The 20925-nt window shown below is 38.4% G+C and overlaps 1 protein-coding gene across 1 annotated transcript in view; it reads right to left on the reverse strand.

Annotated features, from left to right (window-relative positions):
• The window catches only part of HUS1 (HUS1 checkpoint homolog (S. pombe)), a 38504-nt gene that overhangs the window by 8873 nt on the left and 8706 nt on the right, over nt 1-20925 (reverse strand). The window contains exons 5-6 of the mRNA XM_006901613.1: nt 18885-18992; nt 17588-17662 (exon numbers count right to left, since the gene is read on the reverse strand). Of these exons, the coding sequence (XP_006901675.1) occupies nt 17588-17662; nt 18885-18992 (183 nt within the window). The remainder of the gene's footprint in view (nt 1-17587; nt 17663-18884; nt 18993-20925) is intronic.

A 20925-nucleotide genomic window follows, 5' to 3' on the forward strand; every position in this document is an offset into this window, starting at 1 on the left:
AAAAAAAAAAAATAAATAAGAAAAGAAAAAAAATAAAGCAATGTATGATAGGGTATTATCGTTATCATAGGAATCCAGAATGAAGGTTGCATAGTGAAATGTACTCGGGGTGGGGGGGAGATGTATACCAATGAGGGAATTTTTCTTTTTTCTTTTCAAAAAGAAGATCGAACTGGAGGGGGAGGGGTGGGCAGGGAGAAAAGTGCGACAATGAATGAATGTTAATCTAAAATCTCTGTAAATGTTCATTAAAATTAATTTTTAAAAAAGTAAAAAAAAATAGAAAAAGTATATAATCTCCAGATAATCAGAAATTGTGATTTAATTAGAATGCTACTTTTCTATGTATTATTATCAAATATTAAGTGATCAGATATTAATGATTATATGTAAACCAATAAAAAATTTTAAAAAGAAACAAAACAAAAAATATGAAAAGTCAAGGTGAAAATGAAAAAATTTCTAAATAATAAATTTGTCAATACTGTATTTATGCATGCATTTTAAAATGCAAAAGAATTAGTAATTAGCTGTTCCCAAATTCTTGCATTAATATGAGTTAGATATTGAAGGAATCACTTTGTTTCACTGTGGTTTTGTTTTTAGTGGGTTTATTAAGTCTGAAGCTAAACTGAGCATTAAAGTAACATGAGATAAATAAAGAAGTTTTAACAGCAAAAAAAAAAAAGATAAGCTTTGGTCACCCAAACCACAAATTTAGGTCACAAAGTTCCCTCACAAAGGCTAGAAAGTAAGCAGGGAATACCCATGCTCCAACATCATCAAGGCCTATGTGGACTTGTAATAGCCAGGATCACAAAGCTTTATAAGTAATCACAACTGGACAAGTTCCTCTCAAGAGAAAAATGTAGACTGTAGAGTTTGGAACAGCAGATGGAGCCCTGGGGGCCTTGGGAAGGAGCCAAGTGGGCAGGTGATAGCTCAGCAGTCAGGGGCATCATTTCAGAATAGCACTGCACTAATATGCTGCTGCAAGAAGTGAAGCCCCCTATGGAACAGAAAGAATGAAGATTTAGATGAGTCGGAATGGAGAATGGGAGAGAGATCTCAAAAGAGAATGAAGATATGACTACAAAAACACAGTATGCTCTCCTATCTTGTGGTCACAAAAGGGCAAAGAATCCAAAGTTATGAACCACCAACTGTCAGTCAACATGCTTAATTGTGGTGACTAGACTGCTGCACTGCTGTGATGCTAGAAGCTATGCCACTGGTATTTCAAATACCAGCAGGACACAAAGGTGGACAAACTACAGTCCACAAAACTTCCAGACTAAACTATTTCTGAAAATTCAAACTCCAACTCACTGTTAATGATTCAGTTCTGACGCATGGTGAGCCTTTATCAGTTTTCTAAGGCTGTAAATCATAATTTTGTTTAGCAGTACAACACTTTACAAACTGAAAACTCCACAGGTCAAAAATAAATACTGCTGACTTGTTTGTCTTACATCATCAAAGGGATCAATTGCCAGAAGAGGAAGGACAGCAAGACAATGCAGTGGTGAGGTGAGACAGACAGACAGAACAGCTGCAACAATGGATGTGAACAGTCAATTCTGAGGATGACACAAGCTGCACAATGCATTACTTTGTAAGTTCACCAAGAGAAGCAGTCAACTGAGTGATGAAGTGAGACAACGATACTAGTTTACCCCCATAATCACAAGAGACAACCACCTGAAAAAGCAGGACAAACCATATGGAACACATCAATAAACAATGGTGACTGAATTCCATACAAAGCTATTCTGACGAAAGAGTCAGTAGAGAGCTAGACAGAAGGAAAGCATCCAATAAAAATACAGCAACAAAGTAGGTGTAAAATGCACACTGCTATTTCAAAATGAGTAAAAAAAATAAAAGAGAATAATAAAAGTTACGTAGAATGAGCATAAATCATAATTATTGAAGCTAACAAAAGAAAGTACCAACAGCATATCAACAGTGAAAACAATCTGTAGGGCTCAGGAAACAATTTAAAATATAGGAACATTTTTCAGAAAGGGAACTAAACTACAAGAACTACAAGAAAAGACACTACAGGGAATACAGTGAGGGAAACGGAGAAATTAAAACACCAAAACCAATCAAAAGTTGGAGGATTTGAAAGAAAATGATAATCAATGTAATAAAGAAGACTAATACCAACAGCAGTTTCCGAGGATGGGAACTGAAGCACTGGCAAAGAACAAATGCTAAGTCCAGAGTTCAGAAAATGTTCTTGAAAATAAGACTTAACAAAACAACTATGAGATAATCATTTCACCCCAGTAAAACAGCAAAGTTCAACACAGCAGCAAACAAGAAATGCTGGGGAGGCTGTGGAGGAATTGGAACCCTCATTTACTATTGGTGGGAGTGCAAAATGGTACAACCACTCTGGAAGGCAGTATGGAGCTTTCTCAAAAAGTTGGTAATAGAAATACCATTTGACCCAGCAATTGCACTACTAGGAATATATCCTCAAGAAATCAGAACTACCACCCAAGCAGATATATGCACACCCATGTTTACTGCTGTGTTGTTCACTATAGCAAAGAGAAGGAAGCAACCCAAGTGCCATCAACAAATGAAAGGATAGAGAAGCTGTGGAATGGATAGAGAAGTAATGGAATACAAGGCAGCACTGAAAAACAAGGAATTCTTAAAATACTATACAAAATGGGTGACTCTGGAGGACATTATGCTGAGTGAAATATATCAGTCACAAAAGGACAAATATTACATAATGCCACGGTTATTAAACAGGACTGACATGGGGGTTGGGGGGAAACTAAGAAAAGAGAGAATAAATGATGAATACTGCATTGAAATAGATTAAGGAAAGAACTATGTAAAAGAAATATGTGACTAGGTATTATTTACGTGACAATAGTCCAGAATAAGGTGCATAACAAAGTGGACTGGAGGGTAGGGGGAGGGAGGAAACTGTGCAACAACGAATGAATGGAAATCCAAGTTTTCTGTAAATTTTTGTTACAGTATCATTAAAAAAACCAAGTTGGGGGGAGTAAGGAAGAAAAAAGAAAACGAGACTTAAGCTTATATACTGAAAGAACTCACTGTCTATCTAAAACAAAACAAAACAAACCAACAAAACCCAAAACAAAAAAACAAACATCAACCCAAGAGTGATAGAACAGTATAGAAAAGTGAAAAAACCAGATCCTTCTGCATCCAGTCTCCCAGCCTCAACAACAACAAAATTAATAAGTCCAAGTTACTCACAAGTAAATCAAAGCAGCATCAGTCTGTGACAGCACATTACATACCAGAAGGCAATGAAGTGCAATGAAAGCAATCAGGAGCCAAAAATGTTACACCTAGAAGTGTAAAAAGTAATGCAATGCTATTACCATAAACCTTTATTGAAGGATCTACAAGATTCATATAATAATTGGAAAAGTTACAGTTGTGACACATTAATCTGTGAGAATTAAGGAAGTAAATATGGTTGGTGTTAGGAGCCAGTAAGTCAGCTCCAATTCTGAACAACTTCAAGAATCACAGAACAAAACCTGTCCAATCCTGCGCCATTCTACCAGATAAGGATAAGGCAGTCTGCCTGCTCTCAGGAAGACATACAGCCTCAGAAAACCAATGTTGTCATAAACTGAAATCAAATTATGTTGACAGCACTGAGTGTAAGGGAAAGAATACAGGAACTAGAGTAAGCTGACTAATTGCTTTGATTGTATAACTAGATATAATTAGCGTACTTAAAATGAGATGCTGAGGGAACACCATAAAGGTTTTAGATAAACTTTTGTTTATAGGGAACGAACATGAAGTCTGTTAAGAATTAAACTGTACTTTAACAGTTTTAATTCATGTCAATAAATGAAAATGTAACTTAGCTCCTTGGAGGCAAAGACTCTGAGGCTTTGTCTGACATATTTCGGGCATTTGGCAAGGAGAGACCAGTCCTTGGAAACGAGCATCATGCTTTGAAGGGTGGAGGGACAGAGAAAGAGAGGGAGACTATCAATGAGATGGATTGATACAGTGACTGGGGTAATGAGGGTAGATGTTTTGGAAACAGTAAAGTTGGCACAGGATAGAGCAGGTTTCAGGGCTGTTGTTTCAGAGCAAGCGACTCAAAGGCACATAAAAACAACAACAAATATGTACAAATAATTTTTTAATAAATATTTACACTTCATCTGGAAAGATGGCCCTTATTAGAAAACAAGTGGCCAAACATTTGTTCCTACTACAAAATTACTACAGAAAAGCTTGAGAGAATGGAAACCTTTCAGAAAAAAAAACAACCTGCTACTATTTTCCTCTAAAATGAGTGGTAGAAAAGTGGAGAAGATGTGACAATAGACCTAGAAAAAGAAGGTGTAATTTGTTTTTTTTAACTAGCTAGAATATAGAAGCACACAGAAGATATATATGCCAAAATATGGTTTAAGATTGTGCTAATATACGAGAGCTGCCTGCTAACACAAAGGTCACATCTCTAGTAGTTAGAATACATAGGAAAAGAAGGGCATTCTCCTCCCATGCAAATTATAGTTTCCCAGAAAACATTGGTGGGTCATCTATGAGTGACTTATGATGCCACAGCAACTCTAACTTTCTTTGACTCATGGCATACATTTCTTTTAGATATTGGTCTCTGCTCTTTTGAACAGTACTTGACAGAGTACTTTAGACAAGTCCATCTGACAGAGGATTCTGTGGTTGTCATGATCACTTGTTATGATGTCAGGGTTCTGAAGCTCCTGCAATAACTGGCTAAATAGCATGAGGTTTTCTTCCCCCTTCAGTTAGAATTTAAAAAAAATATCGAGGCGTATATATTCATCAATTATAATTAATGTTATTAAAAAAAAAGTCAGGCAGATCTTTGAAAAGTCTCCAAAGAAAGCTGCTAGTCAGTAGTAGTAGCTAGTGACAGTAGTAATGCAAGGGTGCCATCTAGCACCTGGAAAGATAAACTCTGTTTTTCTATTTTGTCGAAGTGCTAAAGTGTGCCCAGAGGTAATTTAAGTGCCCCACTGCTAGCTCCAAAATTAGCAGTTGAAGCCTTCCAATCACTCGGTGACATGCTCCAGTCAAGGATAGTCTATGAAATAATACAGGGCTGCAAAGGACTCAGAACCAGCATGGCAACAAGAACCACCATGGCAAGAACCCACCAAACAGTGCTCTCAAAGAGCAGATGTCACAGATGGGAAGCTGGGCTTCAACCAGATTTGACCAAATTTAATGAACATAATTTAACAGTCCCGATACTTATGTTTAAAAACAAATGAATGCTAATTTTTTAGAAACAGAACCAAAAATATGTTCTTCACAACCGTGTGAGCTTTTAACGTCTGCAGCTTTGACCACCAAACAGAAAAAACAGCCCTTCCCTAGATTTACTTGTTGCATCCTTTAGTTAGATTGCATCTAAATTAAAGGTATTAATTTTTAACCTTTTCCTTCAATGAACAAGAAAGGTGGCAGCCACATATTTAGGATTAACTGCTTTTTGACAAGGGGCATTAATATTAAGCCTGCAAGGAGAAAGGAGAATATCTTCAACAGAGGATGTTGAGAAAACTGAAATCCAAGAACAGAAAAATAAAACAAGATCCATTTTTTACTTACATTCAAAAACAATTAAAAATGTATGAAGGAGCTAAATGTATACATACAGCAAAACCATAAAATCCTTACAAGAAAACACAGGGACAACACTGTCAGGCCTAGCTTCCAGCAATGGATTATCTAGTATACTAACAAAAGCACAAACATCAAAAGACAAAATAAGTGGGATGTCATTAAAATTAATTGTTCCTTGAAAGACTTTACCCAAAAAGTGAAAAGATAAGTAATTGCATAGGATAGTATCTTTGGAAACAACACACCCAATAAAAATCTAATAACTATATGTATACACACACACACACATACACACACGTATATACACATAAATAAAACAGGGTAAGTAAGGACTTAGACATTCTAGACATTTCATCAAAGAGGACATATAAATGAAAAGATGTTCACTGGTATAAGAAAGCGGAAAATCAAAACTACACTAAAATTTGACTCCCATTAGACAGGCTGGTCCAGTTCTGGCTTCATACAGTTTGGATATAAAACTGGACTACATGAAGAAGAATGTCCCATCAGGACAGAAGGAAAATTCATCAACTAACTGAGATATGGAGACAATATAACTTTTCTCACAGAAAGTGAAGAAGGCTTAAAGCCATTTACTGAAGATTATCAAAGGCCACAGTCTTTTGTATGAATTACATCTCAATATTAAGAAAGCAAAAATTCTCACCACCAATAGAGAACATGATGAAAAATGAAAAAACAATTGAAGTCATCAAGAATTTCATTTTACTTGGATCTACTATCAACATCAGTCAGGAAATCAAGAGATGTTTATCATACATTGTGAAAATGTGTTTTCGAGGACTTTTTGAGTTCTAAAGAACAAGAATATCAGTTTAAAGACCAAGCTGTGCCTGATTCAAGCCATGGTATTTTTAATTGCTTTGTATGCTACAGTAAGTTGGACAATGAGTAAAGAAAATAGAAAAATGGATTTCTTTGAATTGTGATACTGTCAAAAATATTGAATATCCCATGGAATGGAAAAAAAAAACCAACACACCACACCAAATTTGTCTTGGACAGAAGTTCACCAAGAATGCTCCTTAGCAGCAAGGATGGTAAAACTTCATCGCACATACTTTTGACATGTCATGAGGGGGGCAGTCCTTGGAAAAACACACCTTATAGGAGATGTATATGAAAGAGAAGACTCTTAACCAGATAGACAGACAGGGTGACTGTGACTATGGGCTTGAGCAGGGGAGGAGACTGTGAGGACAGCACAATATATGACAACACTCTGCTCAATAATTCATAGGGTTGCTATGAGCCAGTAAACTTGAGGGCACTTCACCACAGGATGGCTGAGATTAAAACAAAACAAGAAACAGAAAATAACAAATTTTGTGAGAAACTACGGAAACTGGAAAACTTATCCATTCCAAGAGAGAACGCAAAATGCATTGGGGTTGTGAAAAACTAATTATTCTTTAAAAAATTCAAAATAGAACTTCAGTTAAGCTCAATTTCAAAAGATCCAGTAATTCTATTTCCAGTTATACACCCCAAAGGCTTGCAAGTAGAAAGTTAAATAGACACTGATGCACTGAATTCATGGTAGCACTACTCATAGTTCCAAAATGTGCAAGGTCTAAATGTCGGTCAACAGATGAATGAACACACAAAAGGTAAGACACAAATACAACGGAACACCACCAAGCCACTAGAAGAAAAGAAGTCTTGAGGTAAATTACAATATGGAAGGAACTTCTTAAGGACCTTATGCTGAGTACTATAAGTCAGTCACAGGAGGTAAAATATTGTATGAAGTCAAATATATAAAAAATAAGAAAAGGCAAATACAGAGAGACCAAAGTTCCTTACAAGGCTGCAGTGCAGAAAAGAGAGAAACTCAAGGACTTTAGGAAAGGCAAATTCTCCCAGAAAAGACTTACAGTAGAATGAGTAGCTCATCCCATAGACTGAACATTTTAACTTGGCAACTAATTAGTAACATTATAAAGGCAAGAACCACCAACTTTCACAGACACAGCAAAATGACCTGACACTTATCAAGAAGATCTTCACATAATGTCAAGAAAGCAGCAGGCAGCTTCAAACATTGTAAAAAAACAAATTAAGTCTTCTCCAAAAAAACCCAGAGAATATTAGAGACCTCATGAATACCCCAGAATCAAGAAGGCAGATAATATAGGTTGATATGGAGACATTTGAACAGCCACAAATGAAAGCACAAATGATAGAAGAAACAATGAAAGTCACAAATAAAGAGAATAACCTAGAGGTAGAGAACAAGAAAAAATATATTGATGAGTTATTTGAACATCTACGGAAGAATGTGTAAATGATGAAAGAAACAATGGAAACCATTAAGAACAGAGTTGCAAAGCAAATGATAACTGTTGTGAGTGAATTGTACACTTATTGGAAAAAAGGGGGGGTGTAGCTAAAAACTGGAAATGGATGACTGAAATAATATATTAAAATATATGAAAACACAACCTATATAAATATCCTATAAATAAAGCCAGCCAAAAAATACTAAATTCTCACATTATATATACCTCTGTTGAGGTTATATATTTATGATGTTGTTGTTGTTGCTGTTGTTATGTGCTGTCAAGTTGCCTGTGACTCATAGTGACCCTAAGTATAATAGTCCTAAGCCCTGCTCTATCCTTTGCCAATCTCACTGTCTCCAACACACCCACTCCCATTACCCCAGTCAGTGAATCAATCCATCTAATCTAGGGTCTTCCTCTCCTGTGCTCTTCAGTACTTTGGAGAGGTCCCTAACAGCAGACTTTCCCATCACAATACGTCTTTTCATTTCCTGGCTACCAGTGCTGAGAGTGTTGACTGTGGAGCCAAGCAGACTAAAGCTGTGAACAATCTCAATCTCTTCACCATCCATCCTGATGCTTCCAATTGGCCCAGTGGTGAGAATCTTTGTCTTCTTGACATTGAGTCTCAATCCGTATTTGGAGGCTGCAGTCCTTGACCCTCTGCAGCAAGTGCTTCAGGTCCTCCTCAGTTTCAGCAAGCAGGGTTGTCATTTGCATAACGCAGATTGTTGATAGATCTTCCACCAATCTTGACTCCACATTTCAATACAACTTTTAATACCCTGGCAGCTGGTGCCAAGAGTGATGACTGTGGTGCCAAGCAAACTAATGCTGATGACTGTGGTGCCAATCAAACTAATGCTGTTAACAATCTCAATCTCTTCACCACCCATTCTGATCATAGATAAAAAAAAAAAAGCTGAACTCTATGAAGAAGAATGTGGCATCAAGATCAGAGGAAGACTCATCAACAACCTGTGTTACACACATGACATAACCTTGCTTGCAGAAAGTGAGGGCAATTGAAACACTTGCTGCAGAAGATCAAAGACCACAGCCTTCACTATGGATTACATTTCAACATCAAGAAGACAAAAATCTTCACCACTGGATAGACAGGCACCATAGCTGTTGATGCGAAAAAGATTGATACTGTCAATAATTTCATCTTATTTGGTCACAATCAACACACTTGGTACCAGCATTCAAAAAATCAAAAGACATACCGCATTGAGAAAAAATTTGCTATCTACGACCTCTCCAAAGTACTTAGGAGCACTCATGGTACATTAAAGGCTACCGGTGTGTCTGATTTAGGCCATTGTCTTTACAATTACTTGCTATGCATCCGAGAACTGGACAGTGAATAAAGATGATAGAAGAAAAACCGATGCCTTTGACTTGTGGTGTTGGTGAAGAGTACTGAATATCCCAAAGACTGTCAAAAGAACAAACAGATTAAGTTCTGGAGAAAGTTCAACCAGAGTATTCTTCAGAGGCAAGAATGGCAAAACTTCATTTTGCATAGTTTAGGTGTCCAGTCAAGTACGACTCATAGCAACCCTATAAACATTAGATATGAAACTTGCCTTATCCTGTGCCATACTCATTGTGTCAGTCTATCTCTTTGAGGGTTTTCCCCTCCGTCTTTGATCCTCTGCTTTTCTGAGAATGATGTCTTTCTCTAAGAACTGGCTCCTTCTAACAGCATGCCCAAACTATGTGAGACAAAGCTTCAGAATCTTTCCTTCTAAAGAGCATTCTGACTATACTCTTTCCAAGACATATCTGTACATTCTTTTGGCAGCCCATAGGATTCTTTCTCAAGTCTGCCCTGAGCATTACTCTTATAAGATTTGCTTACAAGAGATCCAACTGACAACAGTAACTCAAAAGATTAGATAGAAAACGTAGGTGGCAGTGAATTTATGTTAATGGAGGAGGAATAATTCAGGTGAACATGACTGCACAGCTGGAAGAACATAATCCCTGTCACTACTGAACATAAAGAAACTGTTGAATCGACCTATGCTATACTGTGTACACACTCAACAGCAAGATTATACAAGAAAGAAAAAGATTCCCTGAAAAATGTAAAATGGTGTTACTATGATGGAGAGCAAGTTAGTGTTTGCTTAGAAAAGATAGAAGGATACTATTTGATCCAACAATTCCACTATCAGGTAAATATCCCAAAGAAAGAAAATCTGTGACACAAAGTGAGATGAACATACACAGGTTTACTGTAGCATTATTTAGCATAGCAAATAGCTGGAAACAACTGAAATGTCTAGTAATGGGCAAATGGCCAAAAAGCTATGATACATTCACACAATAGGGTATTATACATCACTCAAAAATGACAAAGAATCAGGAAACACTGCACAACGTAGATGAACTGAGAACAACTTAAATTGAGTAATGTAAATCAGTTGGTACAGGAGAAGAATTATAGTGTAAGATAACCAAAGTAAAAAGTGAAGGACAGGTTCACACAGAATCAGTCTTGGAGGGTTAGCAGGGATGACAAAGGAGGGAGAGAGATGTGAAAATTAATAAACACATAAATTGGGTGAGGAAAGAGAATACACATTAAGTTTGGTTAGACATAAAATATATTCATCAATTGTAATTTATGCAAAATGTCTATAATTGAATGAAAAATATGATTTGTAACTTTTTACTCAAACAAAAAATAAAAAAATATACAAATAAATTAGTTCTCTGAACATCCATTACTTGTGTCTATTTATGATTTGTTTATTCAGATTATACAACTCAACATACCCTGTATTTTAAATCTTACTGTTTTAAGCAATTACCTTAATTCTATTGTGGTCAAGAGCTGGATAATGAATAAAGATGACAGACAAATTGATGCAGAGTGTTGGAGAAGAGTAGTGAATATCCCATGAACTGCCAAGAGAACAAACAGGTACGTCTTAAAGAAGGTGCAGCCAGAGTGTTCCTTTTTTTTTTCAGAGTGTTCCTTAAAGACAAGGATGATAAAGGTCCATCCCACATACTTTGGACATGTTGCTTGGAGGGGTACTTCTTGGAAAGAGACATCATACTTGGAAAGGCAGAAGGTTAGCACAAAAGAAGAAGACCTTCAACCAGATAGATTGACATGGTGACTACAGCAATGGGCTCAAGTGTGTGAGATGGTAAGAATGGCACAGGGATCAGTTCTGTTGTTCATAGGGTCACTATGAGTCATACTTGACTGGATGGCACCTAACAAGAACTGTGGTAAAAGGATCCTTGATTTCCTTAAATAGTTACCCATAAATTGTTGAATAACTAGTAACTATACAGGAAACTTAGGTAAATTAAGGACCACTGGTGTCACAGTGTGTCATATTAAGTGCTACTAAGTTAAAAAGTCAATTATTCACATCCACTAATAGCACTGTGGAGGAAAGATGGGTCATTTCCTCCCTTAAAGATTTATAGCTCAGAAACCTGAATAAAAGATCTTTATGAGTTGGAATCAACTTGATGGCAATGGGTTTTATACTGGGGACCATTTATGAATTTTCTCTGAATTTATGAAAAGATGGATGCACTACCGCATCAATTCCTGACTGGCAGAGTTAGGCATGCACGGCACACAGTGCAGTAGGAATGAAGCTCAGGTTTGTGTGGCTCCAGCGCACTCCTGTGTCTACTACATCATGACTATTCTCACTCATAAACTCAGATCTCCATGTTTAATTGTTAAATTTCATCATGTAGTGCTTTTCTGAAAGCAGCAAAGCACAGACTTTGCAGTAATGCTTGTCCTATGGTGCAACACTCTGCAAAAGCTTATCAGATGCACAGCCCAGCCCTAGACATATCTCAAAGCATCATAATGGTACAGAGTGAGTTTCCTGCTTCTACAACAGTCATGGATGCATCCCACTTCCATCAGTAACACCTTTCATTAGAAGGAAAGGATTGAGAACTTCAAATATCTCTGAAGTTGGGATTCACTCATTTTACTCACTTTTAACTAACTTCCATAATCTATAAATACAGAATTCTCAGTTGTTAAATGTTGTCAAGTTCAGTATCACCTGTAACAACCCTATAAACAACAGATCTGAACTCTGTTGTATCTTGTGCCATCTTCATACTTCCTGACTCATTAGAGCCCACTGCAGCAGCCCCTAGGTCAATCCACCTGGTTGAGGGTCTTTTTTTTTCCTTCACCGACCCTCTGTCCTTCCAAGCATGATGTCCCTCTCCTAAGAGTAGCCTCTCTTAGTAATGTGCAGTATGTGAGGTGAACTTTAACATCTTTGTCTCCAAGAAGCACTCTGGCTGCACTTTCCCCAAAACATATTTGTTTGTTCTTTTGGCAGTCCACGGGATGTTCAGTACTCTTCTCCAATACCACAGCTCAAAGGGCATCAATTCTTCTATCATCCTTTTTCATTGTCCAGCTCACAGAGGCATAGCAAGTGATTGGAAAGACAATGGCCTGAATGAGATGAACCTTAGTCCTAAAGCTGACATCATTGCTTCTCAATAGTTTGGAGAGGTCCCTGACTGTAGACTTTCCCAGTGCAGTATGTCTCCTGTTCAATCTCAGTTAACTTTTTCTTTGACTTATACTTTGACAGGGTCTTGGGAAGTTCTCCTTGCCAGAAGGAGCATGGTGGTGTGAGCACAGGAATCGTGGCAAGCTTTTGGAGTCGACTGCTTTTCCAGGCATGTATTTGTTACGTGCAGGTTTGCTCTGTCCCCAGGAGCGAGGCTAGCCAGCCTGGGCCTAGGGTTTGAACCAGGAGGCAGCCTTAAGCCAAAAGGCAGCTGGGAGAGGAAGCACCCATGTTGTTCTAGGTGGTATAGCACTGGTCTGTGCATTGATGTACAGAGGTAACTCATGTTTGCTGTGATGCTGAAGCCTGTGACAGTGATGTGCCAATCGTGGTAATGGGTACCCATGGTGGACAGTGTTGGCTGGAGCTTCCCGACTAAATCAAGCCTAGAAGCAGGAGCAGCATCCACTTCCGAAATGGCTTGCCTCCGGAAACTCTATGTACGAACAGTGCTCAGGCTGTTCGTCCATAGGGTCGCTATGAGTCATCTAAGACTCAACAGCACCAAACAACAACATCAATACATTGATAATTTCTCACTTAGTAATTCTAGATTGAAACTGTTACACCAAAAAATAATTCCGATACTCCAGAAAAGAGGAGAAAAGCCATTTCTGATGATTCTATCTAGCTATCTTTCTACAGCTCTATTTTGCTGACTCATTCTCACTAAAGAATAAGAACAAACAGACCCTTCAATTAATCCTGTCTTTCTCTCCTGGGACTCTCTTAACTCTCTGCAAGTCCCCAGAGCAGTCTTAAAGGAAGCCAGCCCCAAAGTGAATCAACATCAACTTAGTCCACAGGCTGACTCCAAGTAAATCAAAAGCACATTCTAAATGAAAACCATATCTATAAAAATTAAATCCCAATGGCAAGCAGAGGTGACAACATTATTCTCACATAAGAACTCCAGAGAGAAAAACAGCCTGTAAGTGGGTTTTTTTGGGTGGGGATAGGGAGTATGATTTAGGCAGTTGTACTTATGATAGTGTATAAGAATGATAGAAGAAGAATTGATGCCTTTGAGCTGTGGTGTTCGAGAAGAGCACTGAACATCCCATGGTGGCCAAGAGAACAAACATAAGTCTTGGAGAGGGTGAATCCAGAGTGCTCTTTGGAGGCAAGAATGATGAGGCTTCACTTCATATACCTTGGGCATGCTGCTAGGAGAGGCTATTCCTTGGAGAAAGGCATGATGCTAGAAGAGTGGAGGGTCAGTAAAGGAGAAGAAGACCATCGACCAGGTGGACTGACATAGTGACTGCTGCAATGGGCTCTGAGGGTCAGGAAGTGTGAGGATGACACAGGATGGAAAAAGGCTCAGATCTTTTGTTCACAGGATCGCTACAAGTCGTATTCAACTTGATAGTACCTAATGACAACAACAACAACAACAACTTATGATAGTGACATACAAATCCCCATACTTATTAGAATGGGAGATAAGGGCTGAGTTCAGCCCTTATACATCTCCTCAGAACTCATGTTCTCTCCCTCCAGAAAGGATTGTGCTATCTGTAGCTGCAGGGAAGTATCCAAGCCCTGGCTTTCTTGGGACAAATTCTCACAGAGTTTAAGAAAACACTGGGTGGGCTAGCTGCTACTTTGGGCCTTCTGCTTCAGAAAACTGCAATTTTCAAAGTTTTGCAATTCAACGCCATATTTCATGCCAGATTCATTCAAGAACTGTTAACTACTTGCTCAGTGATTGACGTGCAAAGATAGGCAATTCAGCATTTTCCTTTTAAGACGCTGGTGGTTCAGCAGGGGATAAGGGACATTCACAGCACTGTACAGAGCACAAAGTGGATGGGGGAACTCAGTCAGGGGAGCCAGGGAGAGGTCTTGCAGCTACACAAAGAGTGGGAATTGCTCAAGGCTTTCCAGGGGAAATTTTGGAAGGATGAAAACCCCATGTGAAACTGACAAGGAGACTGTGACAGGAAGTGGTGGCATGATTTAGAGAGTCCCCTGAGTCCTGCAGGGGCCCTGGTGGGGTAGCAGGAAGGTGGGAAGACTGTGAAAATCAAAAGTTTACACTTAGTCATGTGGACAGAGATTTTGAAAATACTTTAAAATTTATATTAATAATAAGAATCAAATCCCTGTTGTTTGTTGTTGTTATGTGCCGTTGAGTTGTTTGCGACTCATAGTGACCCCATGTACAACAGCCCTAAACCCTGCTCTATCCTGTGCCAGTCGCATTACCTCTGACACACCCATCCCGATTACTCCAGTCACTGAATCAGTCCACCTCATAGAGGGCCTTCCCCTCCTGCGCTGTCCCTCTACCCTACCAAGCATGATGTCCCCCTCCAAGGACCTGTCTCTCCTTACAACATGTCCAAAGTGTGTCAGACGAAGCCCCAGAATCCTTGCCTCCAAGGAGTAGCCTGGTTTAACCCTCTCCAGGATGGATCTGTTTGTTTTCTTGGCAGTCCACGGAACATTCAATACTCTTCTCCAGCACTACAGCTCAAAGGCATCAATTCTCCTTCTATCAAATCCCTTTGTACATCCAAAAACTTCTCCAACAGGGTAAAAAGGGAAGCCACTAACTGGGAAAAAGTATTTGGTAATGACATATCAGATAAGGGAATTATATCCAGAATTTATAAAATACTTGAGCACCACAACAAGATAAAGGTAAATAATCCAATAGAAAAATGGGCACAGGATATGAACAGACACTTCATCAAAGAAGACATTCAGATGGCTAACAAGCACATGAAGAAATGTTCAAAATCCCTAGCTCTTAGAGAGATGCAAATCAAAACAACTATGAGATACCATCTCACCCCAGTCAGAATTGCAAAATTTAACAGAACAGCAAGCAACAAATACTGGAGAGGTTGTGGAGAAACTGGAACCTTTATTCACTGTTGGGGGGGAGTGTAAAATGGTGCAACCACTATAGAAGACTGTATGGCGCTTTCTCAAAAAGCTGGAAACAGAAATACCATTTGACCCAGCAATTCCACTACTGGGAATATACCCCAAAGAGACCAGAACTGCCATCCAAGCAGATATATGCACACCCATGTTTATCACAGCTTTGTTCTCATAGCAAAGAGTTGGAAACAACCCAGGTACCCATCAACAAATGAATGGATTGACGAATGGAGAGACGCTGTGGTATATTCACACAATGGAATACTATGCTGCATTGAAAAACAAGGAACTCGTGTAATATATTCAAAATGGGTGACCCTGGAGGACATTATGCTGAGTGAAGTAACTCAGTCACAAAAAGACAAATACTGCATGGTGCCACTGTTGTAAAACAGGACTGACACTGGGGTTGGGGAGAGACTGAGAAAGATGGGCTCAATAATGTATACAGCATTGAAACAGATGAGGCAGAAAACTGTTTAAAAGGGATATGTGATTAGGTGTTTTGTTTTTTTTTTTTTGTCATGACAGGAGTCTAGAGCGAAGGCCACATGGTGGAGTGGACCTGGGGGAGGGTTTGTAAAGCAATGAAAGAATTTTTGTTTTACTTTTCCAAGAGGGTAGTGTACTAGAGGGGAGGGTTGGGAGAGGAGAAAAGTGCAACAATGAATGAATGGAAATCTAAAGTCTCTGTAAATTTTTACTGAAATTAATAATAAATTTTAAAAAAATTGTAAAAGACATAGATTCTTAAAATTTAAAACCACATAACCAAAGGCAGTTTTTTGGAAGATGTTAGCTGCAGTGGAAAGTAATAAAACAGGAAGAGGGTGAAGCTAAAAAGTGGGTTTAGCGGTTAATGGCTTAAGTTGCAGTGGAGAGGGCTGAAGGGGTGAGAGGTAAGGGGCAAGCAAAAGGAGAATCCAGATAATCTCAGATGTGGATGAGTATAATCCTGGTAGCACACCACAGTGTGCACTTTCATGCCCTTGCCAGGTGGAAACCAACTTAAAATAAATGTGAAAACTAAAGTATTCACCTACTTGGCCTAAGAACTGCTTAGAATAAAGCTGTATATAATTTGGGAAATTGTCTTAGCTTATCAAAGACATGTGGGAATTAGTGTGGTTACTCTAAACTCATGGTCATTAACATAACTGATTACTTAAAAACCTTCTACATTAGCAGATAAAATAGGTAATGTACCATTCAAAATGTGAAGAAAAGCCCAGCAACAATAGCAAAGTTCAACAAGCCAGCAAATAACATACACTGGTGAGGTTGTGGAGAGATTGGAACCCTTAATTTATTTGGTGGGAATGTAAAATGGTACAGCCACTATATAGAAGGCGGTCTAATGCTTTCTCAAAAAGTTGGAAATAGAAATATCATTTGACCTGGTAATTCCACTACTGGGAATATATCCCAAAAAAACCAGAGCCATGACTCAAACAGATAAATGTACACCCATGATTACTGCCGCATTATTCACAGTAGCAAAGATTTTTTTAAAAAAACCAAATACCAACCAACCAAAATGTAAGGAAAAAAGCAAAAATTGCTGTAAATATTGACAAATATTAGATATTAACCAAAATTACGTAAAAACTTCTCCTCACTGAGTGAGTTGAGAAGCATAAGAAGAGGTTTCTCAGGCCAACTGTGATTGTGCAGGTTCTTGCAATAAGCCAGGTCCTCACTGGTCTAGCCTCAGTAAACAAGTACCTGGCCAAGAGACTCTAAATGCTCTCAACCCTTATTTTTAAGTTTCTTCTGGTAACCTGGGAAGGCTGAGAAAAAGACAGGTATGTGCCAAATAATGTTCCTGAATTCTATTTGGGCAAACTTATGGGGCAGGAACGAGAGGCACCAGGAGGCAGGGTCTGAAGGGGGACACTGAAGGTGTGGCTTCTATGCTCCCTCCTCTTGGCTTCCTGTTCCCACTGTGGTGGGAAGTTTACAAATCTAATGGCTCTAACCCCTAATAAAAAGCCAAAGATGCTTGAGGGTGGGGATAGGATACACACATATATACTACATGTTCCCACAAGGTCCAAAACACAAGCTGTCCTATTTCATCCAGACCATGTCCCAGATGATAAGCTATACACACTTGCACTTAAGAGTTGAAAAGAAGTAACTACTTACAAGGTAATTACTGATATTTTTCATTTTTTCCACAACACTCTTCATAGTCTTCAACACTGGTAAGTAAATGCTAACCTACAAAAGTCAATGAGAAAAATTCAAAGTACTAGCAATATTAGAAAGTTCTTGTGGCCTAGCGCTGAAATCCCAAAGGCATCTGGTTCAATTCCATCAGATGTTCCGTGGGAGAAGGATAGGCAAATCTCCTCCCATGTGATTTATGTGAAAACCCCTGAAGGTCAGTTGGTTCTGGCCAGATGGCAAACAACAATATTTACACACACAACAAATGATATTAATTAGTCAATAACTACTTTTAGAATGCATGTGTGATGAAAATCTCTAAAATTCTATGTTCTTAAGTTATGAATAAATTTCTTTTAAAAAGATGGGGGTAGTGAGGAAGTCCTAATTTTAACAATGCATGGATATTGAAGCAAATTTAAAGAACCAAATGCCTATGTTCGGTTACTTCACCAAGCAAGTCCCTGCAGGTATTCTTCTGGTTCAGAAATGGCAGCAATTCCCACAAGATTCTTACAGAGAAATCTGAGGGAAGGAGGCTCAAGCACTCAGCAGGCTGTCCTCAAAGGGACGTTACTCCTGGGATGCAAATGGGCCTTCTCAGTACTAGGCAAAAATACTGCATCAAAGCTATGTCTGTGTTGCTAGTGATGTGTTATAAAGCCCCGGCTTTGCCCACATCAAAGTAGATGCCCTCAATTACAAGTAAAAAAAAGTAACTTACCCAGTGTATTTCTGTAACTTCTTAAATAAACTATCAACAAATCGTATGGAACCCTTTGCTATCATCTTTATTTTCTGTAGATCTGGGATTATTATAAACATGATTGTTAAAACAGGGTATAAATTATGAAGACGTCTTGCCTTTTGGCTCTTTTATACATATCCTGGGTTTCTATCCTCTTGGGGATTGTGAGACTCAAACTGCTGGTGAAGGTCAGCACCCTGGATAAACAGTGACTGTACTCCAAACTAATAGTTTAGCTTTGGTTTGGTTTTGTTTAAGAGCTTTTATTGAAGAACACATTTTTTTTTCTCCTGCTTGGAAAAGGTGCTATTTTTGTATTTCATACAACACTGCATTGTCTTAAGAGGATCTATGTAAATTATAAATGACAAATATAACAAATATTTACTTTAAAAGGAATTATCATCCCTTTTTAATACCATAGTGTTTTCAAGGGAAATTGGTTACAAGACTAAATTAGACTTAGAGAACCTGAACCAACTATTTAATCTACAAAGAAGAGTAAAACTCCAGGGATCAACTCACGTCAGAGTCAGGGACTGTGGGTTCTTGTAAATCTTTCCAGAGTTTTCTAGGAATAACCTTTATGGGGATGTCATGAGTCACAATGCGACTGCTGCTTGATACAGATAACTGCAAAAGAAGAAGGAAATGTATTTTGATAATGTCAATACAAAAAAAACCCAACAACAAAAACAAAATACCCCACCAGAAGAATTAAAAGACCTAAATAAGTTGATAAGCCAAACCTATATGAAATATTCTTAATTCATTCACTCAAACTTCATTAACAAATATTTACAAAATGCCTCTTCTGTTTTGAGGACTTGTAAGAGCTAGAGCATGGTGATTAAAATAAAATCTCTTATGTTTAAGTGGAACAGATAGAAAACAGGTAAGAAAACAAACAAAAAGGCTAATTTTGGGGACATTCATAAAAGCCTCAAAAAAATAAATGAGTAAGGGGGAAGGATCTTTAGACTAGGAAGATCAGGGAAGGAAAAGGAGGCAGTCTCTGGAAAGAGAGGGTGAACAGACTTGCAGGCAGAAAGAACAGTACATATAAAGATTTGAAACAAAAGCAAGATTGTTATATTGCAGGAAGACCAGTATTTGCTCTCAGGACATAGCCTGATCCATTCTCTACACTACTGAAAGGATAAAATAGGTTAATCTGCTGCTATATGTTTTTCTGAGATCTGTAATATACTCTTAGAAAAGTATTTATGCTACCTTCTTGCTTTTCCAACGTATATAGTGCCATGGAAATCCTGACTCACTGACTATGAAATCAGTTAAAATCAAGTATTGTGAGGAAAAGCTGAGACATCTTCCACAGATAGGTTTAAACTGAAAACAATGCCCACAAGATATATAAAGTGAATACAGCAAGTAATGAGAACTCCAAAGTCAAGGAAAGGCTGAGGAGGAGATGGCATTAGTACTGAGCACTAAAGAAAGATATGATTTTATAAATGGAGAAGAAAAGAGATTCCACGTGGTTGCCCTAATGTGAACAAAGTCTGGGGCTAAAGAAAAGGGAGAAGACTCAAGGAATTCTTTGGACTCATAGGTTGCAATTTAGTTCCTAGATAGGTTTGGTCAGAACATGAAATGCTTTGTCCATCACATCAAGTCATTTGGACTTCATTTAATGAGCAGTGAGAACCACTTGGGAGTTTAGGAGGAGGGCATATGACATGGGAGAGTGATGCACTAAATTAATCTGACAGAGAGGGTGAGACCAGGCTGCTCATTAGAGGCAAGGATTCCAAAGCTTCGTCTGACATATTTTGAACATGTTCAAGAAGGGACCTGTCCCCGAAGAGGGACTGACGGTTTGGGAAGGTGTAAGGACAGCAAAAGAGAGGAAGACCCTCTATGAAATGGACTGATTCAGTGACTGGGGTAATGGGGAAAGGTGTGTCAGAAAATAAGATTGGCACAGGATAGAGTAGGGTTTAGGGCTGTTGTACAAAGGGTCGCTATGAAATACAGGTGACTCGATGGCATATAACAGCAACAACAACAGTAACTTAAAGGGATGAAGTAGGAGGAAAAACTGTTTCAAAGAAGAAGTGGATTAATTTCTAAATCTGATGGCCATACTACCAGAAGAAAGAAAAAGACTAGGACACACAAGGCCTGAGAACTAAGATGCAGTTTTACCACCTAAAGAAAAGGCAACACTCTAGTTAAATATATATATATAATCACATCCATTTCAAACGAGAAAAAACTGACTAGTTTAAAAACTAATCTTTAATTATGAACAACCAATTACTTCTCAAAAGCAGTATTTTAACAGAAACAACTAAACCCTAAGGCTGACCTGTCCTCTTTGGTACTGCTGGGGAGGTCCAAACCAAGAACCTTTCATTTGGCAACTGACTGTCAAAAAATCCAACAACATGACTGCCTTCTTCCTGGAACATGGTGGCAGTGTTCCTCCTCCCACTTACCAGCTCTATGGAGACTGTCAGGCAAGGGAAATACTTATTGGTCAGCTTGATTTTCAAGGCTCTGGCATTCTGGGCAGTTTTTAAGGCCCTAGATAAGTTTTCTG

This window comes from Elephantulus edwardii, unplaced genomic scaffold, assembly GCF_000299155.1.
Source record: "Elephantulus edwardii isolate Elephantulus edwardi_28Jun2011 unplaced genomic scaffold, EleEdw1.0 scaffold00339, whole genome shotgun sequence".
In the NCBI taxonomy this organism is placed as follows: Eukaryota; Metazoa; Chordata; class Mammalia; order Macroscelidea; family Macroscelididae; genus Elephantulus; species Elephantulus edwardii.